The sequence below is a fragment of the Branchiostoma floridae genome, chromosome 13, assembly GCF_000003815.2.
Source record: "Branchiostoma floridae strain S238N-H82 chromosome 13, Bfl_VNyyK, whole genome shotgun sequence".
NCBI classification, from domain to species: Eukaryota; Metazoa; Chordata; class Leptocardii; order Amphioxiformes; family Branchiostomatidae; genus Branchiostoma; species Branchiostoma floridae.
The window spans coordinates 18,489,829-18,516,801 of record NC_049991.1 but is presented as its reverse complement, the minus strand read 5'-3'; the positions used below and the strand labels follow the sequence as shown (position 1 = coordinate 18,516,801).

The 26,973-nt window shown below is 43.5% G+C and overlaps 1 protein-coding gene across 4 annotated transcripts; it reads left to right on the top strand.

Annotated features, from left to right (window-relative positions):
* Positions 1-14,528: 14,528 nt before the first annotated feature.
* LOC118428381 lies at positions 14,529-25,749 on the top strand. 4 transcript variants are annotated; one of them, XM_035838420.1, is made up of 3 exons: positions 17,112-17,283; positions 24,726-25,359; positions 25,554-25,749. In XM_035838420.1, exons 2-3 carry the CDS (start codon positions 24,959-24,961, stop codon positions 25,555-25,557), a joined length of 405 nt encoding a protein of 134 aa, XP_035694313.1. In that variant the 5' UTR covers positions 17,112-17,283; positions 24,726-24,958; the 3' UTR covers positions 25,558-25,749. The 4 variants fall into 4 exon arrangements, with proteins under 4 accessions (XP_035694311.1, XP_035694313.1, XP_035694310.1 ...); XM_035838418.1 differs by lacking the exon at positions 17,112-17,283 and adding an exon at positions 14,529-14,662 and having other exon boundaries at positions 24,726-25,749; XM_035838417.1 differs by having other exon boundaries at positions 17,129-17,283; positions 24,726-25,749.
* Positions 25,750-26,973: the final 1,224 nt, after the last annotated feature.

Genomic DNA, 26,973 nt, shown 5'->3' with positions numbered 1-26,973 from the left:
GGCTCCTTCTTACTTGTCTAACTCAGGTCAAATAATTAGCACAGTTGGTCAGTTAAGATATCCCTACACTTAACACACTATACAAAAGTTGCTAATTGACAAGCAACTGTATGGATTTCAAGCAAAAACACAATATGTACCATCACATAGTCCTGCCTACCAACAGCTCTATTAATTCCAAGTCAAGCACATTCATGTATCTGTTTGTGTAACCCAACACCACAGGGTGTCTGCAACTTTACCAATAATCATAGTGACAGCCATCTGGTCCAGGTCATTAACGTTATCTTCTTATTTGTTGGGAGAAGAAGAAACAAAAATAATCTGTTTCCTTTTGTTAAGTTTGACAGAACTGATTTCAATGCATCACAGACTCCTGGTTGTTTGAGGCATGTTTCCTCGAGTGGGTGGCACGGTAGGTCCCAAGCTCGATACATAGGCCACCTCTCCTACAACGGTATTGCATAATGGCCTCCATGTAAATAACTCGTTATACAGGCGAAATCAGACCACTAGAAAATCTCTACACGTTGTGTAACAGAGTCGTGACAGATGTTTCAGACAGCAAGGCACTGACCTCCATTAGTGAGCTGCAAATGAGCCTCAGAAGAGAAATGAAACTAGAAAGGCCGACATTTGCTCGAGAGAAAATACAGCATATTTCAGCCATCTCCCGCCCTCACGCAACAATAGACTGTTCCAAAATCACGCTTGTGCCAAATTTCAGGTCATTCGGGCCAGGAACGACGGAGATGAATCGATTTGAAGATTTGACAGGGGAAAGAAAGAAGAAGAAAAATTACAAATGCAATATATTTCACCATACCCGTGCTATGGCTGAAATATAACTAGTGCGCGAATGTCAGTCGCAAGTGGGACAGACGGTAGACGCTGTTAGAAACGTCTGGCGCTGTCGTTACAACTTGTTTCATTCATTTTGTGTAACATTAAGGAATTCTATACCAGTCCTGTATTGCGTACACACTTTTTTTAGGGTCTTAAAATTATCGCCAGACAGACAGCAGATGCCGTTTGAAACGACTGACTTTGTCAGAGGTTCTATATAACTTGTTCCCTTCATTTTGTGCAACACCAGTGAATTCTATACCTGTATTGTGTACACAGATGTTTTCAGGGCCTCAGAATTATCGTCAGAACGGTGGCAGTTACACATTACTGCAGAGAGAAGTGAATCTAGAGCGCAGATGTCAGTCGCACGTGAGGCAGACAGCAGACGTTGTTTGAAACGTCTGACGCTTTCAGAGGCCTCATCATGGATAATGTGACAGGGGAATGATAGAATTTGTTTCATTGTTTGAGTAACATCAATAAATTCTATACCTGTATTGCGTACACAGATATATTCAGGGTCTTAAAATTATCGTCAGACAGACAGCAGATGCTTTTGGAAACATCTGACTTTGTCAGAGGCCTCATTATAATGTCTTCATTCATCTATCTTGTGTAACGTCAGTAAACTCTTATCCTGTATTGTGTTACATTACACAGATGTTTTCAGGGCTTCAAAGTCAGAACTGTTGCAGTTCACATGACTGTCACATATCTTGTTTCTCCCTTGATGTACTGACGTCAAGGCCTGAAAGTCATGGCGTATTTTCAATTCTACCCCTGCACCGGAATGGGGAGATTGACAGTGAGGCAATAACAATTCAATTTGCGGATTCTAGGAGTTAAAGATTAAACTAGATTGGAAGATTAAAAAGAAAACCGATCTAGAGTGCAAGAAAAAGTCTATACCCAATGGTTCGTAGAGTTACAGGGAATTGTATCTGCCAGATTTCTGTTCATGCTATCAAGGTTGGAGGAAAATGTTTTTCTCCAACCTTGAAAGTAAGTAATACAATAGGAATTTAATTTGTTGGTTCACGAATTTTGAAACTGATGCTAGTTAAAAGATGAACGTTATCCTTATTTATTTGATTTTGTACATGCTTTCTGCGATCAGTTTTATTTGGTCAGAATTATTTTGGTCAATGTGAATTTCAGCATTATAGATATCTGAATTGCGTACTTTTGAAAATGAATAAGTTAAACAAATGGTATACAGTGCAAATAATACTAACACATTGCAGATCACCTTAACACGAACTTACAAATGAACGCAAGGGAAGTAGCAAAAATATCAAACTGATTTCATATATTGACCTAATGCGATCGAACGAATGAGATACATGGCAATATATCTACACCTACATTGTATGTTTTGAAAGTCAGAAAACCTTGGAGATTTTGGTTTGGCCTAATGCAATATTGGTGTCTGGCATGGGTCGCTGCATGCCGACTCAGAGGGGAGGGGAGATATGAAGCGAGCGCATGATTCATACACTGAACTGTCTCCAGTCGAGTTGTATAACTATTGGATATCGGATTAGTTTTGGTCGGTCTATCACTCAGGCAATATTACATGGCAGTTCTGGGAAATGCATACAAACATTATAGACTGAGAGCATCCAACAGCCAAACCGCCTGTCTGGATGTGCCCTGCTCTTTCAACCGTCACTCTTAGTTCCTGACGGCCATACTTATACATATTAATGAGCTAACCCTTGCGAACGCAAGACCCTTTTTAAAACCGAAAGCCTAGTCTCTGATTGGTTGACAGCTGGGTTTAGGCGGACGCCCTCTCTAACTAAGAGTGACGGTTGAAAGAGCAGGGCACATCCAGACAGGCGATTTGGCTGTTGGATGTCCCTGCATAGGAGGATGGTCCATCACTAAGGTAATATTACGTGGCAGTTCTGGGAAATTCATACAAAAGTCCTAGGCTGAGAGCGTCTAAATTCGTTTTCATCATAAATGCTTCCAAATAATTTCATTGGCGTACACCGACCGTTGTCTATACTGAGTTCTGGATGATGCGCCCTGATGAGGATGGCCTCCTCCAGTCGCGTTGTGTAACTATTAGATATCGGATTAGTTTTGGTCGGTCCATCACTCGGGTAATATTGCATGGTAGGTCTGAGAAATTCATACAAAACATTATAGGCTGAGAGCATCTAAATTCGTTCTTATCATAAATGCTCAAGAAAAATTTCATTGGTGTACACCGACGGCTGTCTATGCCAAACATTATGGGCTGAGAGCATCTAAATTCATTTTCATCAGAAATGCTCCCAAATAATTTCATTGGTCTACACCTACGGACGTCTCTGCTGAGTTCTGGTTGATGTGCGCTGATGTGGATGGCCTCCTCCAGTCGCGTTGTGTAACTATTGGATATCGGATTATAGCTTTGGTCGGTCTATCACTCAGACAATATTGCACTGCAGTTCTGGGAAATTCATACAAACATTATAGGCTGAGAGCATCTAAATTCGGTTTCCTCACAAATGCTCCCAAAATAATTCCATTGGTGTACACCGACCGTTGTCTATGCTGAGTTCTGGTTGATGAGCCCTAATGTGAATGGCCTCCTCCAGTCGCGTTGTGTAACTATTGGATATCGGATTAGTTTTGGTCGGTCCTTCACTCATGTAATATTGTATGGCAGTTCTGGGAAATTCGTACAAACATTATAGGCTGAGAGCATCTAAATACGTTTTCATCATAAATGCTCAAGAATAATTTCATTGGTGTACACCGACGTTGTCTATGCTGAGTTCTGGTTGATGTACCCTGATGTGGATGGCCTCCTCCAGTCGCGTTGTGTAACTATTTGATATCGGATTAGCTTTGGTCGGTCCATCACTCAGGCAATATTGCATGGCAGTTCTTGGAAATTCGCACAAACATCCTAGGATTGAGAGCATCTAAATTCGTTTTTATCATATAAATGCTCTCAAATAATTTCATTGGTGTACACCGACCGTTGTCTATGCTGATATCTGGTTGATGTGCTGATGTGGATGGCCTCCTCCAGTCGCGTTGTGTAACTATTGGATATCGGATTAGCTTTTGTCGGATCTATCACTCACTGGCAATATTGCATGGTAGTGCTGAGAAATTCATACAAATATCCTAGGCTGAGAGCATCCAAATTCGGTTTCCTCACAAATGCTCCCAAATACTAATTTCATTGGTCTACACCGACCGTTGTCTATGCTGAGTTCTGGTTGATGTTCCCTGATGTGGATGGCCTCCTCTAGTCGCCGTTGTGTAACTATTGGATATCGGATTAGTTTTGGTCGGTCCATCACTCAGGCTATATTGCATGGCAGTTCTTTGAAATTCATACAAATATCTTAGGCTGAGAGCATCCAAATTCGGTTTCCTCACAAATGCTCCCAAATACTAATTCCATTGGTGTACACCGACCGTTGTCTCTGCTGAGTTCTGGTTGATGCGCCCTGATGTGGATGGCCTCCTCCAGTCGCGTTGTGTATCTATTGGATATCGGGTTAGTTTTGGTCGGTCTATCATTCAGGCAATATTGCATGTCAGTTCTGGGAAATTCATACAAACATCCTAGGCTGAGAGCATCTATATTCGTTTTCCCTACAAATTTTCCCGAATAATTCCATTGGTGTACACCGACCGTTGTCTATGCTGAGTCCTAGTTGATGTGCGCTGATGTGGATGGCCTCCTCGGGTCGCGTTGTGTAACTATTGGATATCAGATTAGTTTTGGTCGGTCCATCACTCGGGCAATATTGCATGGCAGTTCTGATAAATTCATACAAACATTATAGGCTGAGAGCATCTAAATTCGTTTTACTTACAAATGCTCTCAAATAATTTGATCGGTGTACACCGACCGTTGTCTATGCTGAGTTCTGGTTGATGTGCCCTGGTGTGGATGGTCTCCTCCAGTCGCGTTGTGTAACTATTGGATATCGGATTGGTTTTGGTAGGTCCATAACTCAGGAACTATTGCATGGCAGTTCTGGGAAATTCACATACAAACATTATAGGCTGAGAGCATCTAAATTCGTTTTCCTCATAAATGCTCTCAAATACTAATTCCATTGGTGTACACCAACCGCCGTCTCTGCTGAGTACTGGTTGATGTGCCCTGATGTGGATGGTCTCCTCCAGTCGCGTTGTGTAACTATTGGATATCGGATTAGTTTTGGTCGGTCCATCACTCAGGTAATATTACATGGTAGTTCCGGGAAATTCCTACAAACATCCTAGGCTGAGAGCATCTAAATTCGTTTTCGTTATAAATGCTCCAGAATTATTCCATTGGTGTACACTGACCGTCGTCTATGCTGAGTACTGGTTGATGTGCCCTGATGTGGATGGCCTCCTCCAGTCGCGTTGTGTAACTAAACATCCTCGGCTAAGAGTGTCTAAATTCGTTTTCACCATAAATGCCTCCAAATAATTCCATTGGTGTACATCGACCGTTGTCTATGCTGAGTACTGGTTGATGTGCCCTGATGTGGATAGTCTCCTCCAGTCGCGTTGTGTAACTATTGGATATCGGATTAGCTTTGGTCGGTCCATCACTGAGGCAATATTGCATGGCAGTTCTGGGAAATTCATACAAACATTATAGACTTCCGGGAAATTCATACAAACATTATAGACTGAGAGCATCTAAATTCTTTTTCATCATAAATGCTCCCGAATACTTTCATTGGTGTACACCGACCGTTGTCTATGCTGAGTACTGGTTGATGTGCCCTGATGTGGATGGTCTCCTCCAGTCGCGCTGTGTAACTATTGGATACCGGATTAGTTTCGGTCGGTCCAGCACTCGGGCAATATTGCATGGCAGTTCTGGAAAATTCATACAATCGTCCTAGGCTGAGAGCATCTAAATTCGTTTTCCTCTTAAATGCTCCAGAATAATTTCATTGGTGTACACCGACCGTTGTCTCTGCTGAGTTTTGGTTGATGTGCCCTGATGTGGACGGCCTCCTCCAGTCGCGTTGTGTAACTATTGGATTTCGGATTAGTTTTGGTCTGTCCATCACATCCTCCTGCGCAGGGACATCCAACAGCCAAACCGCCTGTCTGGATGTGCCCTGCTCTTTCAACCGTCACTCTTAGTTCCTGACCGCCATGCTTATAAATATAAATGAGCTAACCCTTGTGAACGCGAGACTCTTTTGAAAACTGAAAGCCTAGTCTCTGATTGGCTGACAGCTGGTTTGGGGGGACGTCCATAGGAACTATGAGTGACTGTTGAAAGAGTAGGGCACATCCAGACAGGCGATTTGGCTGTTGGATGTCCCTGCATAGGAGGATGGTCCATTACTCAGGTAATATTACGTGGTAGTTCTAGGAAATTCATACAAAAATCCCAGGCTGAGAGCATCTAAATTCGTTTTCATCATAAATGTTCCCCAATAGATCGTTTTCACAATGACGTCACAATCGCGTTCGAACGTTCGAACGGCCATGTTGGATGATAAGCGGCTCGATCTCCATACGGCTGTGTGTTGCACGTGGTGGACCCGTTCGTGGAAAGAAGCCTTTTTTATTCAGAAACGGACTGGATGTTTGCCGTGCTAACTGCGAGTTCCATAAACACAGGATACGGCCTACTCGCCGTTTCTATTCAACAACATTTCCTACAGTACGTCCTCTTTTCAATAACTTGATTAAACCACTCTCCTACCAGCCCACCAACAGTAGCCCTGCCGCGGAGTTTATGCATGCTTTTTTTAAAATTTTTTGGGAGAAAGTTGGTTTCTGGTACAGGGTATGTCATGGACGTATACCATGTTACACGAAAATGTCAGCAAGCTTGACTGTTCTATTTCTTCTTCATAAAACACGGCACATCGCGTCCTGAGCTGTGAGTGATATTTTAAATTTTTTCACCAGTACTGCCCCCGATGTTCTGTCGATAATCAAGCGAGGATTAAAAATTGTTAGGCTTGTTCACGAGGAACGAAATTCGAACCTTTATACCCACGATTTTGTAGCTGGTAGAACAAAACAAAAATTTCTTCAGCCGCAAACTTTACCTAAGGCAAGACAAAACATCAATGCGGAACGTACACGTGTTAACGGGCACAATACACCCCTCACGCGCATCTCAATCGTTGTGTCAGTTTTACGCTCAGCACGGCCCAGTACGCTTACCTAAAAGTATGAGGTGAGGTGTGTATTGTGCATACGACTGGTATGATCATATGAAGAAAAATGTCAATACGAACCTCATATGGACTTGATATATACGCTCGTGTGACTGCACCTGAAGGATGCGGTCACACATGCGTATACATTCAAGTCCGTATGAGGTTCGTGTGAAATTCTTAGCCCCCACCATGCTCCACAGGTTGCTGGGAAAATAAAATTGGACAAATATATACAGATAACATGCCAGAGGAGTTAGCTAGGTCGCAGGCCATACTCCCTTGGCCAACTAACTTCTCTAGCATGTTATCTGAGTGTCTATATTTGTTTAATTTCTGCTTTTTCCAAGTGATATATAGGGACCTCATACGAACTTTGATAAAGATTCTTTATTGAGACACGGCAAAAGTACAGAGACTTTCGTAAGGTCTACATGTATAACAGATATACGCACGTGTGACGGCACCCTTTCACAAAACTTTGACAGCCCCTTCCGTATCTCGCACGATTTTAGTACTGAATCGACAAAGTGTGGCGTGTCTTCCAGCGAGCTTTGCGCTTGTGACGAGGGAAGTTTCTACAAGTCGACGTCTGGTCGAGTTCTGTCACCTCCATGCCGCGACGGGCACTAAACGCAATTTGGCATCTGACTAAACATGTGCTAAGCATTCTCAGAGCTTGAACTTTCAGTATTAAGTGCAACGTTACAGTCTGTCGCAATAACGTCAGCGCTAGCAGCCCTGATTCGTATGTTTAACGTTAGTTGATCAACTGAATTGTAATTTTGTAAACAGACCTTTCTAATACACATGTTGACAAAGCCAAAATACGGAAAAAAGACGCGCGCACGAACTTTTTTAATACCACTATCCCGCTGGCCCCCACTATCCTCTTGCCTCACGGAGTTAGGGTCGGGGAAGTGCTAAATTTTGCCCCTTGTTTAATAGGCAAGTGGACAGTGAGGGCCAGCTCGTGCGCGTGCGGTGGGGATTGGTAGCTAGTCCTCTGCACGCCGCCTGTCAGTGAAAGGACATCACCAAGGCAAGGGTAGCGTGCCAGGTACAGTGAATGATCGCGGTTTTTGCGAAGTCGCTTCACCGCGAACTCTAAACCACCGCGAACACTCCATTTCCCGCTACCGCAAAAGTAAATCCTCGCGATCGGCACCAGCATTAGATCGTTGAAAAAAGTGCCATTTTTAAAAGTATATAGATCAAGACGTATTATTGTAACTTTGTCCTGATATCTAACCTTGGCTACATCACTTAATGATTCACAGAATGGAGACAAGACACACTTGAACCCGCAAGTAACTTTGCTGGTGCTCTAGATGGTGCCGTTCTGTGTTCTAGTCATCCAGGTTATCATCCAACATGGCGCCCACGCGTGATCGAACGGTTTTCGAACGTTCTGTGAAAACGATCTATAATTCCATTGGTTGTACACTGACCACAGTCCCTGCTGAGTTGATGTGTGGTGACGTGGAAGGCCTCCGTGATTCCTCTTATTTGATTCCTCTCACGAAGTAGTCCTGTTTTGTTTTTGTCCAAAAAGTATGGTATAGTGCTTCAATGGTTATGTACAAGTATTGTGAGCTGTAATCATTATGTGACATATGTGTCGAAAAAACACGTTTGATCGATAGATCTTGATGTTCTGTGTTCCAACCTCTGTTGTTTACCTAATGATCTCTTTTGTTCTTTTTAGTGCTATCAAAGAAGTTGGCCACGAGGCTCCCAAAACAACGTTGATACACGTTTTCCCACGAGGAGCACATGTACTCACCTGAAAAATCATAATTACAGCCTAACTATATATACATACATACGGTCGGCATTAATTTATTTGATTTCCCCAGCCACTTACCTGTTGCTGAATAAGTTATAGCGCCACAGGTTTCAAAGTCTATCATTTGTACGTGTAGAGCGTCCTTCATGTAAAACGCCAGCCAACTCATTCTACCTACCCGTGTCAACAAAATATAAGTCATGAGCGAGGCTGCCTGTGGGGAGACCGTCTTGTATTTGCTCAGAGCCAGCGAACGCCGATTCTCATTTCTACCTTGTAAATGGATTACGAGCTCATACGCCTAACTAAATCGATTGCGTGTTTAAGGGCAATTTCCAAGCACAGACTCCGAAGAGTTTTGATGATGGTCGTTCTGTGCCAGGGCCAATTTTGCATTTGTCCATGTACAGTTGGTCCGGCTCCAAAAATCTAACAGAAAGAAGGAAGTATGCAGGAATTAGAGAGAACTTCAGAATAATGTATAAACAATCTAATCACGAAAAATCTAAACATCTCGTGTCATCAAGTGTTTTGATTTTGACAGCCATTCAGCACCAAGGTTAATTTCTCGTAGTTTGATTTAAAGCACTTCCGTTGTAAGTCCTCTGCAAATGTCGTCGCAATTCAGCCATCAGCTGAAATGAAGTACATGTTGCAATAAAACCTGTCAAAATTTGCTTGTCAAACTTGTTAACTATTGATATACCTTTAAAAGTAGATTCAATGACTTAAGGATAGTAAAGTTGTGTTTTCCCAACAGATCTTGATAAAATTGCGTTGACCAAAGAACAGTTTTAGATTGGCCTATCTATCGATGTCACCTGGGCGCGGCGTAATCTTCATCGAGCGGTGGCAATCCTATACTGCCAGCGGTGCCGATCGTGTAATCTTCCGCCGCTTGCTTCGGCTTCAATCATCGAGCCAGACCGTGATTTGGGGAGTTGATCTCACCGAGCTTGGTCATTCATTCTGCAGTCTTGCGCTGACTATATTATATCAGAGATATTACTCAGCGAACTGGACTAAAGCAATCGTGGCATTTTCGACATTCAAATAGTTTTTGTGTTGAACTGAAATTAAACAAAGCCGAAGGCATCAGTGAGGGGCTGGGCACAAACATCGAGTCAGGCCGTGGTTTTGGAAGCTGATCTCCCCTCTTTTGGAAGTTCAATCGTTCATTCTGCATTCTTGCGCTGGGCGCGGACATCAAAGATATTTATTAGTTATTACCCAGTGAACTGTGCTAGAGCAATCGTGGATTTTTTCTACATCCAAGCAGATGTTGAATTGAAATCAAACAAAGCCGTAGGCATCAGTGAGAGGCTGGGCACAATCGTAGAAGCAGACCGTGATTTTGGGAGTTGATCTCCCAGAGCTCGGTCATTCATTCCGCAGTCTTACGCCGCTATGTATGTTATATCAAAGCTATTACCCAGCGAACTGTAAAGCTTCAGTCTCTTAGCTCGGCTTCCATAATCGAGTCAGGCCGTGGATTTGGAAGCTGATCCTCTCGAGCTCGGTCGTTCATTCAGAAGTCTTGCACTGTCACTGAGTATATTATATCAAAGATATTACCCAGCGAACTGTACTGTGCTAAAGCAATCGTGGATTTTTTTTCTACATCCAAGTAGATGTTGAATTGAAATGAAAAAACCGTAGGCATCATGATCAGTGAGGGGTTGGGCACAATCGTAGAATCAGACCAAGATTTTGGGAGTTGATCCTCCACAGCTCGATCATTCATTCTGCAGTCTTACGCCGCTATGTATGTTATATCAAAGATATTCACCATTGAATTGAAAAAAAAAAACCGTAGGCATCAGTGAGGGGCTGGGCACAATCATCGAATCAGATCGTGATTTTGGGAGTTGATCTCCCCGAGCTCGGTCATTCATTCTGCAGTCTTACGCCTCTAAGTATGTCTTGCAGTCTTGAGAACATTATATAGATATTAACCAGCGAACTGTCCTGAAGCAACCGTGGAATTGTTCTACATCCAAGCAGATATTGAATTGAAATCAAACAGCCTGAGATATCAGTGAGGGCTGGAACGGCAGTAACAGAACATCTACCTGCTCCATCCGTCAAAGGGCCGGCTGCGCTGGCGACCTTAGAGAAAAAGAGGGATCCATAGTTCTCAACCACAGTTATTCATGAATAATTATGAAATTATAGTAAACAACTTTCCATATTTTTACCAATACGTTCCTCAATGTGAAACATTGCAATTATTTGCACAGCAGATAATTAATGAATACGTCATGAATGTTTAAATTCCCATTAATAATCACCAAACAGATGTTGGTAAGACTGTATGAAGGCACTCGTCGAAAGTATTAAATAAAAACTTTCAAATCAGATGTTGGCACGGCTCCAACATGTCTCTTAGCAATGTTTTCAAACGTGCAAAACATACCAAGCAAACCCCAACCAACACAAGAAGACGAAGACTATTCCCGTACCCATCCTCAAGAAAGAAATTATTAAAAAAACTAAGCCACGGTAATTAAAACACTACAAGTTTAAATTACATACTATGAAATTAGATGCGTATTTATTAAATCATTATATTGAATTAAAGGAACTGAATTTGTTAATAGCGACGTGATGCTATTGGTCTTCTTTGGATTCCTTCCATGCGACTCCCGTAGTTTTGTCTGCAGAAGCTGAAGTGAAAAGTGACACGGCAGGACGCACGTACCATCCATCAGTCCGGATCACCCTGACAGGGAATGGGACACATAAAGGCTTCAGGAGAGTCTGGCTGAGGGGAAATATGACTGGTTCTACACGATCAGTGAAGTGAACCAGATACAGAGGGGACCCGGGGGCCAGCTTTAGCGTTCGCACAATAATCCACGTCGACCATTTTGCTCTTATTCAAAGTATTTAACCCTCGCTGGCCAGCTACAAGCGGACCATACTAGAAACCTCCACGACGAAAATGTAGAACGGGATTAAGTTTATTACCCAGGGATAGTCTTTGTTTCGTGACTCATCTTTGTCATTTTGTCCATCCTATCAGATGGGGGTGGCACCGGGAACTGGTGCATTTGTGTGTGGATGGTGTACAGCACAAAGGACAGCTGTGTATATGTGGGGGTGGTATTCAGCACCGGGGACAGGTATTGTTGTGTGTGGATGCTGTTCCGCACCAAGGAAAGGTGTTTGAGTGTAGGTGGTGTTCAGTACCAAGGGCAGGTATAGTTGTGTGTGGATGGTGTTCAGCACCAGGGACAGGTTATGTTATGCTCACTTATTGCACGTCGTAATAATCATGCTAAAAGAACCGAATTTAGTTGTCAAAGACAAGGCCATGCTAATGGTCGTACTCTGACTTCCTTCCTCCCTTCTGCAGAAGCTGAAGTAAAAAGTGACACGGCAGGACGCACGTACCATCCATCAGTCCGGATCACCCTGACAGGGAATGGGACACATAAAGGCTTCAGGAGAGTCTGGCTGAGAGGAAATATGACTGATTCTACACGATCAGTGAAGTGAACTAGAGAGAGAGGGGACCCGGGGGCAGCTTTAGCGTTCGCTCAATAATCCTAGTAGATTCAAAGCATTCAACTGCTGCCCTCGCTGACTAGCTACAAGAGGACCATACCAGGAAACTTCACGACAAAAACTTAATACAGGCTTTAGTTTATAAAATACCCAGGGACAGTCTTTGTTTTATATCTAATATTTTTCTTTTTTTACATTCTATCAGTGGGACGCCTCTGTCAGTAAGTGCTTTGTTGAGCAAGCTTGGTGTGTTTGTGTGTGGATGGACTTCAGCACCAGGGACAGATCATCTTATGCGCATTTATTGCACGTAATAATTGCAGTCAAACCTGTATTAGGGGCCACCTCTACAGAGGGGCCACCTGTCCATAGTGGCCACTTTTTGTCGGTCCCTTGGGTATTTTATCTACAAGTTGCCACCTCTATACAGAGGCCACCTGTCTATAGTGGCCAAATTTGTCCGGTCCCTTGAGTGGCCGCTATAGACAGGTTTGACTGTATGCTAAACTGACCGAATTTAGTTCTCAAAGACCAGGCGATGCTAATGGTCGTACTTTGACTTCCTTCCTTCCTTCTGCAGAAGCTGCAGTGAAAAGTGACACGGCAGGGCGCACGTACCATCCATCAGTCCGGGTCACCCTGACAGGGAATGGGACACATAAAGGCTTCAGGAGAGCCTGGCTGAGAGGAAATATGACTGATTCTACACGATCAGTGAAGTGTACCAGAGACAGAGGGGACCCGGGGCCAGCTTTAGCGTCCACACAATAATCCAAGTCGATTCAAAGCATTCACCTGCTGCCCTCGCTGGCCAGCTACGCGTAGGCCATACCAGAAAACCCCACGACTAAGAAAAAAACAGGGTTAAGTTTATTACCCAGGAACAGTCTTTGTTTTGGCATTCTACTTTGTCATTCGGAATTCCGTCCATTATATCAGAGAGGGGACCCGCAGGCCAGCTTTAGCGTTTGCACAATAATCCTAGTCGATTAATATCATTTAACTGCTGCCCTCCTGGACCATGGCCAGCTACAAGCGGACCATACCAGAAAACTCCACGACGAAAACGTAAAACAGGCTCAAGTTCATTACCCAGGGACAGTCTTTGTTTCGTTATTTCTCCATCTCGTTCCGTCTATCCTATCAAAGAGATTTCTTACCAGAAAACTCCGCGCCAAAAGACATAAAATGGGGTTAAGTTTATTCCCCGGGGACAGTCTTTCTTTCGTCATTCATCTATGTCGATCCGTACATCCTATCAAAGGGGTGCTTCGGTCGGCACGTTCTTTGTTCAGCAAGCCCGGAAAGCTTCTGCCTACCCAGGCGCACTTATCAGTCTCCTGCAGATTGCGCCCTCGGAATTGAAATCAAACGACGCTGGAGGCATCAGCGGCAGGCTGGGAGGGCATTAAGGAAGCATCCAACGGTGACATTCGTCAGGTGGCCCGCTGGGCTGGGGATGTCTGAGAAATAGAGTGATTCATAAATCGTAACCACTTTGGTTCGTGCATATTTACTTAAGCCAAACAATCAAACAAAAGTTCTTCCATAAGACACACACAAACACATACACATACACACATACGCACTCCCATACACACACACACACACACACAAATACATACACACAAACGCGCGCGCACTCACATACACACATAAATACACACACACACACTCCCATACACACACACTCACACATACATACACACAGACGCGCGCGCACTCACATACACGCATACACACACACAAACGCGCGCGCACTCACATACACAGACACACACACACACATAAACATCTGTGACACATTTTCAAAAAAACGATGTCAGGAATGAGATCATAAGCTATCATTGAGACTACCCCTTCATTTAGCCTGAAGAAAGATAGCCACTACCGCAGCCGTTAAGGTGGTATCTCACCGCACTTGGGGCACCGTTGCGGTACTGTGGGTTTCGTTCACTGAGGCACTGTTATTTATGTTCGCCGAATTTTGATATGTCAGATATTGCGTAATACGTAAAAGTATGACTTTTAGAAGACCAAAAAAAAATACACAAATCATAAGAAAATTCTTTCTTCATCTCTGAAATTTGTTATCTTTCGAACACCGCAGTGCCATACCGGTTCCCCAAGTTAAATGAGATACCACCTTTAGGCTGAAGAAAGATAGCCACTGCCACAGCCTCTAGAGCGGCGTCTCACCGTGACTGGGACGCGTCGTGCATGTAAACATGATCGGGCGAGCTGTTGATACATCTCTGCCCTGCGCAGCGTGCGTGCCGGAGCTGGTACATTTGCATTGGTGAAAGCGCAGGGCTGGATACACGGCAGCCACGGTCATACCAGTGCCAGCCGGCAGCGATATCGCCTCGAGGTAGGTACGGTTGGAGGTTTGTGTCGCATTGTGTTCTATTACTTATCAATAGTGTAGCTATTCGCTGGGAAAATTGGTTACAGAGCAACCGTGGCTAAGAAACAGCACCACCCTTTAAAATATTTAGTACATAGTCAGGATTAATCATACCAAGTTTCATGCTTTTACCATATTTGCACAATTCTAGCTATATTTTGCACCAATCGCCTAGACTATTAAGACCAATTTGCTATGATCCTTATTTTATGAAGTTTAGACATCCAGGTAGACAGTATTTAAAGGCAATTTGATCTCTACGACTGAAACTGGAGATTTACTTCCGGAAGTAAATTTCTGATTTTTATCCAGTTGTAGAGATTGAATTGTCTCAGTTAAACATGTGCTGCAAGTGTCCTCGTATACTGTTAGGTAAATTTATGTTCTTGTGAGATTTCATTTGAATTTTTTTGATATGTAGATTGAAAGTCAACGTATATAATCTGTTGATAGATGCTGTGTATGTGTATCATTTTTATTTGCTGTGGTTCTATGTGCTGTGCTGGATATATATACGGGTTTGTGTGTATATCAGCATATGCCTTATGTAGTTGAATTCATTAAAAGCTCTTGCGTTTTGGAAAGTTTCCAAAGAAGCCGTCGGCTTTCGGTACTCATAGAATACCACGGGATCTGTTCCAAGAAGGCAATTAGAAAGGCGGTGACTCTCCGAGCCTCTTGCAATTTTCGTTTGGCTACATACACGTGAGACAATAATTCCTTCTATATGTTATTTCGAAAACGAAGAATGGACATCAGAATTTTACTGTGGAGCAATGTGTCCATTAGCCGTCTACAGGGATTAGCATCGGTAGTGCTGTTACCTCGTGTGAACCCTCCTAAGCTTGTTTTTACATTCGGCCGTGAGTGAATACTTCTGACTGGCATTCCCCGTGGTACAATCTACCTCCACACGATCTAGCTATAAAGCGCAACGTTTAAGAATGTGGGCGATAATTGAAAATTACCTGCGCTACATGATGTCTTGCATTTCTGCCGATTTTGCGTTTGCTGTAGCTATACCATGCAAAGAACCTCTGAAAACCTCATAGTTTCCTGTTTATTCCACCAGTGTGATTAGTCTACAGTGGAGCCATACATATGCAAGCCTTGGTTGTTTTGACTTCAGTTCTGTGCGCGGCAAACACCTCGAAATTTGCATCTCAGATATTGATTTTTTTTACCTTCTTTTTTGTAAGATTCAAGACACACGCATGCATGTACGTAGTACCTAATATACAGGTTGGATTACTCATGGTTAGCAGAAGGGTATGTTTTTAAAGTTTTTGTTGGCGAGCAAACCAGTTTCTGCCACTTCTTACCTTCTTGTATGCATGCATGCAAGACACATGTATGTACGTACATAGCACACAGGTTGGGCTACGCATGGTTAGCGGAAGGCTTTAATTTACTAGATTGTATTTTTTGTGTGTCAAGCCAACCAGTTTTGGAAACAACTGACTTCTTACTTTCTCGTTGCTTCCCGATGCAAGACACATGCATGTACGGACCTAATACACGGGTTGAGTTACGCATGGTTAGCAGAAGGCTGTTTTTATTAGTAGGATTTTGGCAAGCAAACTAATTTTCGCCACTTCTTACCCCCCAGTCCCCCCTCCCATTTAAAGTTACTTTCAAGACACATACATGTACGTACCTAATTTATGGGTTGGGTTACGCATAGTTAGCGGAAGGCTGTAATCATGTAGGTTTTTTGGGCGAGCAAACCAGTCTTTGCCACTTCTTAATAACACAAGGTTGCATGCAAAACACATGCCAGTACACGCGTTGGTTACGCAATTGGCTTGCGGACGGGTATAATTTATTAGATTTTATTGCAGTTTGGGGAATTGTAACGTCGTGCTGTGGAATTCCTGGCATTTGGTTTTTGTCTGCAAGAATTAACTCTGAAACAAGCCATTTTCTCTGGTGAGCTGTGCCGTAGTGGATTTCACTTTAGAAGAACGCTTCACTCCTGCCATTAAAAGAATTGATAGAATATTTTAAATGTTTCATTCAACATTTCAGTCTGATAATTGAGTGTTCTGATTGCCGTAAAATAAATATTCATTACATCTGAAATGGTGTACAAAATTAGATGAGAGGTGAATGGCTCTATTAGTCAAACTAACATACGCATGCTTTTTGTCACTTGTTATGTCGTCACAAAACGCCGAATGTCGTGGATTGGAATATGTTCATGGGAATATTCATTGTGACCATAATAATGGAAAATTGCCCACATAATATTTAGTTTCTAGTATTTACTTTGTACAATGTAAATCCCTTAATGCCTAACCTTTGCCCGTCATTGTGCCTTAATCAAACGTTTGTCATACTTGCACACAGCCGAGTATCCTTGGCTGCAAAACATTTACTCTCGTGTCATTAACCTTATTATTTTCACTGCGTCGCGAAACGTGTTCAAACAAATCGCCGCCAGTGCAGACAAATACTGCAGGCGCTGTATGCTTTGTAGTACTCGATTGCTGAGTAGAAACGGACCGACCCGTCCACTGTAGCCTCCAATAGCACCGTTACATGGCCGGAATACATGGACCTCCGTGACTGAATAGTCTAATCAGGTTGGTACGGAAATGATATTCATCTATTTTGCTGCACCTAGAGTCAGGCAGGTTATTATTAATTATTGTGTTGAGTAAAGAAGCGAAAGGACTGCCAGAACGCTAATTGGTAAGTAAATGATTTTTGTTGTATAACACAAAACATTGTGCTGTTCATAATGCAATACAGTTTGTGTGGAAACGCTTGCATGTCTACCGGGTTGCAGAAAATGTAGGGCAACATGTTGGAAGGTTTTAAATGCCGTAAGCTGCTTCTTGAAGGTAAGTACCACTTTCTCTTGATATGTCAATGAGTGGCCCGTATGGCCAGGCCAACTATCACGATAACATATGGACACAGCGCTAGCCTTTTGGAGGTATGGGTTGCGTAGAAAACGAAGTGGTATGATTGAGACACGTACATTTATGGCTCACAAAAAATATCAAAGAATTATTGATAAAGCATGTTTGTGTAACGGAAGAGAGACTATCGAGCATTTATTTGTTTATTTTGATGTTTATTTTCTTAGCTCTATTGGTTTAATGAAAGAACAAATCTGAGAGGAGCCGGCAACAGAAAGAAGGTAGTTCAACTACAAGGCCGGTACCCCAATGGCTTAACAATAAATAATTTCAGGAATACAAAGACAACCAAATGTCAAACTAATATACTAACAGCTAAATACCAGAAATAATGATTAGAAAATAAGAAAATAATTGAATGGGCAAGATCAAATTTGCGACATTAGAAATTAAATCTCGGTCATTCCATCGTGTTCGTCGGCGCTCGCTAGGCCGTTCCCCCGAAGGCCAGATGGCAGATGTACCGGTGATATCAGTTTCTCTCTACTGCCGTGTAATTGTCTCATTAGTGTGACGCCGTACGTGCAATTAGGGCCCCCGGGACGACACGACTGCTGCAGCGTGCTTTTCCGTGAAGTCTTCGAGCGAAGAGGTCGATCATTTGCTCATTTTACCTCATACACGGGGCCACTGGCTTTGCGCCACCACCCAAAAGGACAAATTCAATCCCTAACAATAGGGGTGGGTACCGATACAGAAAATTCAGGTACAGGTACGGTCCAGGTCCAGAGGATCAGGTCCAGGTCCGGACCTGAACCTGGACCTAATTGTTTGCAAATGGAAAATACTTTTTTTTTTACTCAAAATAATCGTTTATTTCGCTACAGGAATCTGTTTGGTGGAGTATCCTACCTTTGCGTAAACAACGCTAAATACCTTTGTAAAAATTAGACCAAGTTTGACTGTAGAGACTATCATGACTATCAATTCTCCCCTACTTTAATAGCTCTTGCTATTTTCTTTCTATATTCTCAAAACACGTGAACGCCTGCCGCCAGTATAATCTGTTCATTTTGTAATCGGTCCAACATCCGGTCCACTGAATTTTTCAGGTCCGTTTCTCTCTACTGCCGTGTAATTACCTCATTAGTGTGACACAGTTCGTACAATTAGGGCCCCCGAGACGACTGATGCAGCCTAATTGCCTCCGTAGTTTTCGAGCGAAGAGGTCGATCGTTTGCTAATTTTGTTCCTGCTACTGAAGCCTGTATTCCTGGAAGTACGGATTTGCGTGTAATATTGCCTGCTTACGTCATTCTTTGAGGTCCTCATTGAATCTTTTACACGTGCAGTTAACTCTCATGCGACCGTGCGTGGTCCCCAGGGTCCTGTTTACACGCACAGTTAACCTTCCTGCGACCGTGTGTGATCCCAAGGGTCCTGTTTACACGTGCAGTTAACCCTCGGGCAACCGTGCGGGTCTTCAAGGTCCTGTTAGCACTTGCACTTAACCCTCATGCGACTGTGCGGGTCCCCAGAGTCCTGTTTACACGTTGAGTTAACCCTCAAGCGGCCGTACGTGGTCCCCAGGGTCGTGTTTACACGTGCAGTTAACCCTCGTGCGACTGTGCGAGTCCCCAGGGCCCTATTTACACGGGCAGTTAACCCTCGACGATCGTGCAGGTCCCCAGGGTCCTGTTTACACGTGCAGTTAACACCATTTTTTTCTTCAAAATTCAGCAACATAATTTCCTACCATCATGCTAAAAGATAGAGGTCAATGTAGTCTCATTGCTTTTTGACGGCAGTAAGTTCTTATCCACTGTGTGCATGATACGCTATTGGAAGGTGAAACCCTTCCCTCTCCTTCCACTTCTTTTTGCTTCCCCAGCCGAAGCCAAGTACCCATTTTTACACTTGGGTAGAGCGAGCAGAGGTAGAATTGTGTAAAGTACCTCTATCAAGGACTCAAGTTCAAGAGGCAACGACTTACCTCCAAGCAGACCCTACGATGGTATGACATAAGGCCCCCTCTCACTTGACGTGCGGCACGCTTGCGGCATTGCTGCGTTCGTTCACTGCGGTACTGTTTTGTTATTTTCTCCGATTTGTTATAATTCAGATATTGCGCAATACGTAAAAGTGTGACATAGAAGACCACAAAATACACAACAAGTAAGAAAATTCGTTCTTTATCTCTGAAATTCGTTGAGCATCTTCCGAACGCAGCAATGCCGCAAGCGTGCCGCACGTCAAGTGAGAGGGGGCCTATAGTACCAAACTGGCCAAGAAGTGTAGTTGGCTTAGAGGTGTACATTTGCCATGTAGCCAAACACACTGAGTCTCCTAGGCCAGCTTCACCCCTCTGACAGCTTTTGATACTATATTATGCTGCCGTAGGAGATTAGGAACGTCTTGAATCGAAGCCGTGGCCTCTTGATCGATCTCGCGGCAGCTAGCACAGACACTCGACCTATGGTATCGGCACGTATCGTGAACTTCTACATTTTCTATGGCAATTGACCTTTAATTTGAAAATGATGATAGAATGGTTCTGCGATGTTCGTTTGGGTTCATTTGGCCCTCAGAGAAATGCACAGATATTAGCGCATGCAGCAACAGCAACATTCGGATCGAAAATTGGACGTACCGGATAATGTACATGTACATTTTTTCATGCATAGTGATACGACTAAACATTAACACCGTAAGACAATACGGATGAACTATTACTGCAGAGAAATAATTGAAATAGCTATTATTCAAGAGTAGTAGCTGACAATGGTGATGGAGGATTTCAACTTGTGGTCAACTCAAATGTCTGTTAAGAAAGGCAGCAAAATATGGAATTGGGCTGATTTTATAAAATAATGTCAAGGACATCACAGTTTATTTTTGATGAAACATCGTCGCACGATGCGTGCATGTGTTCTTACATGTGTTCTTAAATAAAGCTGATGATATTAGCTCAATCACGATGTTCATTTAATGGTCACTTCAAAGTATCCTGAAAATAAAAGTCTGTTACTCCTCCACTCAGGCAAATTTGCACTGCCAATTAAAACTGTGATTAGCCCATTGATGTTCGCTGAGTATAGATAGCCAGCTGTTTTCAATTGGTTTACAAAGCTAATGTCCAGTGGTTGTGGGAGTAACGATTTGGCCATCTGTTTCATGAAGAGAATCGTTATAAGCTCTTCAAAAACTCACCGGCTGTTTTCGAGTCCCCTTTACATAACTCGTGATCTCAGCGCCGACGTGCCAAATTTACACTTCACACGCCGCACGAATTACATGAAAGCAAAGTTCACCAGCACATCAATGAGCAATGTTTCTGTAGCATGGTGGCAAACAACGTAGGATCGTAATTGGTCGGCAGATGTTGAAGACGAGCATCTATACAGCTGTTCCTTGTTCCCACGGCAGTCTCTTCTGCAAACAAATAGAAGGATAGTGACGTGCAGCAGTACAAAGTGTTGTAGACCTCTTCTGTGATATTGGCAAACAGAACATGCTGATGGTACAGGAGCAGATGTTAAAGACTTGATGATTTACCACGGGTACATACGTGTAAATGTCAGACACGGGACTGGTTGTCTCAGTACGCCGTAGTTGCTCTCACAACTGCCTCATCGTCGCGATAGCTCAAAGGTTAGTACAATGTACTTCGTTTTCATTGTTATATTCACGGAAAAGGGAATGTTTAGTCAAGGAGCCTGCTTGGTAATCTCCAAGCAGATCTTGCTGTGGCATAAGATAGTACATCAGCTTGGGAAGGAGTTAAGCCGGCAGAAGAGTTTCATTGGTAACTCATTCCTAAGCTTATATCCACGGAAAGGGGAATGTTTGGTCAAGGAGCCTGCTTGGTAATTTCCAAGCAGATCTTGCTGTGGCATAAGATAGTACATGTATCATCAGCTTGGGAAGGAGTTTAGCCGGCAGAGGAGTTCATTGGTAACTCATTCACTATCTTATGCCACAGGAAGATCTGCTTGGATTTTTTATTTTATTTCACATAGCGTGTGCGTGAAGTCTAGTCTGGTAGATGACCCAGTGCCTCGTGGACCTAGAGGTCTGGAGTTCGAATCCAGACTGCTGTTGCTCTGAATTCGACATAAACGCTACTGGTCAGTGGAAATACAGAATGAATTAGCTCGCCTGCTAAGAGGTCTTGCTGCTTGGCATGCCTTTCAGCACGTAGCACGGGTACAGAAAATTCGGGTACAGGTTCGGTCCATGTCCAGAGGACCAGGTACAGGTCCGGACCTGAACCTGGACCTAATTGTCTGTGAAAATTTGTGGATTGGCAAAACTCAAAGCAATGGTTTAATTTCGCTAGAAAGTAATCTATTAGATGGAGTGCCAGACTTCTACTGGCGTTTGGAAATTTTATCTTCAGGTAAACAACAGTTATGTCTCTAACGTTACATAGACCAAGTTTAACTGTAGAAACGTGGTAAAATGACTGTCAGCTCTCCTCTACTTTGCTCTTGTTATTTTCCTGGACCAACAAGCCTCAAAACACGTGAAAGCCTGCCACCGTAGTGCCGGTATAATCTGCCCATTTTCTAATAGGTCCAAAGTCCGGTTCATTGATTTTTTTTCAGGTCCGTATGTTTCGGACCGGTCCAACAAGAACAAACGGGTTTGTACTGGCACCGTACCGGTACCTTACGTTTACATCGTGCCTGAACTACGTTCCACGGTAAATTTTTGGCGTCTTTCCCAAATATCTACTCCAATATCTCTTCTGTATATCAGCCGAATCGTGTGCACGCTGCGTATCATTCCCCTGGGATCCTTCACGTTTTCGATGACGTCAAACTGTACGATGTAATCTGATCCGCCGTCGATGGACTATATGAATTTTACTCTCCCCAAGCACAGCACAGAAAGCTTTCGGTAATTTGTAATAGGTCTGGTTATCAGCGTAGCCCGCAGGCGTAATGCGCTCGTATTTTATGCTGTCCAGTGAGAACATTAGTTTACGACAAGATAAAATGTTTCTACCAAATGGCTGTCTTTTCGGTACAGTGTGTGTTCGTGAATGTCTGTGTTTGTGTGTGTGTGTGTGTGTGTGCACGTGTATGTGCGTGTGTACGCGCGCGCGCGCGCGCGCGTGTGTGTGTGTATGTGTGTGCGTGTGTGTGCGTATGTGTGTGTGTGTGTGTGTACGTGTGTGTGTGTGTGTATGTGCGTGTGCTGTAGCCCACTGGTGTGTCTGTGTGTGTGCGTGTCTGTGTGTCTGTGTGTGCGTGCGCTGTAGCACTGTTGCCCACAGGCGTAATAAGCTCGTATTTTATTCTCCCCAGTGAAAACTGATCTGTCTGGAAATGAATGGTGGTCTACTTTGCCGATCAGTGCATATTGGCCTTTATTTGATTTCATTCATGCGGCACGGCAATATTGAGCTTGTAACTCCGAGCATTACTCTCATCATAAAACACTTCGTGAGGCGTTGTATCTAGGTACATCGAAACCTCGTCATAGCTGTGATACGACTGTTGTAAAAATAGATATAGGCGCACTTTACAAATGGCTGCTTATCGCCACACAACACATAGAGTGTTTCAGTCACTTTTTTCAGTTTTACCCTTCTTTTTATTATCATGATCACGATAAAAACATCTTCATTCGAACGTCAATTATACGCTCTAAAATATATCAATATTTAGTTGCAAAATCATGCCTGTAGGCTGAACATTCTCAAGCGAAGGGTAAATGACAATGACAATGACAATGAAGTTTATTGTATATTCATGCCCAATTGGGGCTAAATGCAGTCAGTTTGGTACATAGGGAGTAATCGGAAAGCTATACATATACTACAGTTTACATGCTTCTTATCTCTCCTTAAAACATGCGTAGACGAGCTTACAGAGTTTTTCCAGTGTATCGTAGTTAGATGATGGCATAAGGTATTTGAACAGATCTTCCTTCATTAGGTGCGCATATTTTTTATCTATATGTGTAGCATTAGCGAATGGATTTCGCAGATCTTTTTACAGTGAACACTCTTGGACAAAGTGTACTTCGTAACTGAATACTTATAAATGATCATGTCTAACCGACTGTAAGGTACATGTATTATCGCGTTTGAAAGCAGTGATGTCCCACATTCTACAATTTTGGTGGGTTTTGTGATTTTTAAGTAAAGGTAAAAACGCAGTCTTTTTGGTGATGTGCTAGATTGTAAAAGATCGATGACATTGTAGCGACCTTTTGGAATTGTCTGTTTCCTTCCGCTTCGCAGTGAGTACAAAGGCTGATCGAGTCAAAAGCTAAAACATAGATTCTTTATTGACACGACAAAAGTACAGCGACTTTCGTAAGGTCTACATGTATAACAACTACTTACAGTACAGCTAAACACAAATATATGGATATCTATAGGTTTGAATACATCAATATATAGGGTCTAGCGTGTCTTTTACACTATTGGATCTACGGTATAAACATTCGTGGATATATTTGCCTACTTGTACACAGTGAAGATCATCGCCTCCCAGAACATAGTTGAGTTTATCTATCGAACAGAGAGTGGCAAATTCTTTATAGCAAGCGGAAATTAATATATGAACAGCTCTGTGCGTTTATCAATATATCGAGAACAATCCATAACATAGTGTCGTTCATCTTCGATATATAACATAGTTTCTTGCTGTAGCGAATCCTAACCACACACCACACAGTCATTACTGTAGTCGCGGCGTCATGCTACGTGGCTACGTCATCCATCACGAGAAATCACTTATGTGTCACTCGGCCCCAACGTCAATTTTATGCTTTGCTACAACTGCTGATAACCACACAGCACTTAGACGATATAGTCTGTGTAACGCAAACTCCGCTATCCGGAGCTTGTAGGCTCCTGGGCGCGGCAATGTAGGACGGGCCTAAGAAGCGCGATAAAATCAGGCTATTAGACGATATATATACTGCAGTCACGATTTCATTTCAGTTACGTGAAGAAAACAATGACTGTATCTTCATTTGAGGTCAAATTCAATTTCACTTCCGACCGCCGCTGACTCATAGTCGATGGCGACGCCCGTGGTTCGCCCAACGTCAAATATAACGGCGGAAATGACGCGGAAAGTTCCATTAAAGTCCGACCGAAAACAATTCATAACCCTGTCAATCTTTAACCTTTTACGCAGGAACGCTGAGAGGAGCGAGTCTGCGAGGGAAGGGCCCTGGAGGACGCTTCGTCGGAGATGTTGACGGAAACCAATTATACTGCCGTTCTCTTGGGGGGAAATCCACGCCGAACTGACACACGGTTAGTCATGCCGTATCCGGTCATTCGTGTACAAATTGTTAAGCTGCGTGCAGCCTACACATCCAAATAAGATTCTACGTTTGAGACTGTGAGACTGTTTTGCTCGAAGAGATGGGTGCCGTCTCAGGCTGCTTGTCCGCCGGATCTTCCAACCAGATCCTCCCGAAGAAGAAGAACGATGAGGGCATCTACGACACGAGGAGACTTCTCTCCGAGCTGATCACGGTTCAGACGGCCATCGTCTTCACGGACGCCGGGTCCCAAGACGGGAGCGGGGAAGGAAAGGACTCCCTCGCATACACCTTACGGAGCATCGCCGAGCTGAGCGGGCGGATCGGACGGAACAACCCCGGCGGGAAGATGAACGTGAAGGACCAAGGAGCGCTGCCGGGCATCACGGAGGCGCCGAGCACGCTCAGTCATAGCTCCGGGCAGTCGCAGCGGTTCGAGGTGCGGCAGGAACACAACATCAACCCCTCCGGGACTGTGTCCGTGGTCTCCATACAGAGTAGGTAAAAACATTTCTGAAGCAGACAGCACGCCTTCCTGATGTCCATGTCGCACATTGACATTTTCGGCAGTAAAAACAAAAACAAACGCCGGTGTCGTCTCGACCATTGTGCGATTTCAAGAGATATTATTAAGTTCGCCACGAACACAACATCAACCCCTCTGGGACTGTGTCCGTGGTCTCCATCCAGAGTAGGTAAAATGAAACGCTTCTGACGGCTAGAGGAAGAAGACAGTACGCCTTCTTGATCGATGCCTCTGTTACACAGTACAAAAAGTCGGTCGAACGACAAGTCTGCGAGCACTAAATGTGACATTTCGACTGTAAAACAAAACGCCGATGTCCTTTCGACCATCGTGCAAGTTAGCCAAGAACACAGCATCAACCCCTCCGGGACAGAGCAGGGACCCTCCATACAGAGCAGGTAAAAACATTTCTGAAGTAGACAACACGCCCTTCCGATCTCTCTATGTCACACAGCAGGATTTAAATCGATCGACTAGTCTGCGAGCTCTACATATAACATTTCGACTGTAAAATAAAACGCCAATGTCCTTTCGACCATCGTGCGATTTCAAGAGATATCATCAAGCTAGCCAGGAGCAGAACATCAACCCCTTCGGGACTGTATCCGTGGTCTCCTCACAGAGTAGGTAAAACATTTCTGAAGTAGGCAACGTTAACACGCCTTCCTGATCTCAATGTCGCACAAAAGGATTTAAATTGGTCGACTGACTAGTCTGAGTGCTCTTAATATGACATTTTCGACTGTAAAATAAAACGCCGAAGTCCTTTCGACCATCGTGCGATTTCAAGATATATCATCAAGTTAGCCAGAAGCACAACATCAACCCCTTCGGGACTGTGTCCGTGGTCTCCACACAGAGTAGGTAAAAAAAACAAAAACACTTCTGACTGCTGGAGGAAGTAGACAGTACATTCCCTCCTGATGTCCATGTCAAACAGAAGGATCTTAAACGATCGGTCGACAAGTCTGCGCGCTCTAAATATGACATTTTCGGCAGCAAAAGAAAAACAAAAACGCCGGTGTCCTCTCGACCATCGTGCGACCTTAAGAGATAATTATCAAGGCTCCAAGTCCCATACAAAGTGATGGGGTAGATCTCTTGTGAAAATACGCTCGTGACCCGGGCGATCATCAGATTCGGCGACGAGCAACAGACACGCCGAAGCTCGTCGCCTGAGTGACATGACCAAGGTCTTACAGGATCGCGCTTCTAGGTCTATCAGAAAGCTCCACGACCACAAACTCTGAGGGTGATGTCTCCTTAAAGCCCTGGACAATGTGAGTTTGTGTTACACAGACTGAACCTACGTATAGGGTGAGAGGACTTTTGAATGATACTCCTGAAACGTCATGTACATGTATTCCCGGGTTTTCACAATTTGTACTTAAGTGTACTTATAATATCTTCACGTCTTTTCACATGTAGTGTGACAACTTGCGACAGTTGCTCTTTTACAATGGCGTGGAAAATGCTAATACTGTATGCAGACGAGTTCTAACGCTTTGCATGAAGCGATAATCGGATTATTTTGCATTCATACTGGCCAGTCTTTAACAGGAACTTGTTGTACTTAGGAATATAGCTTT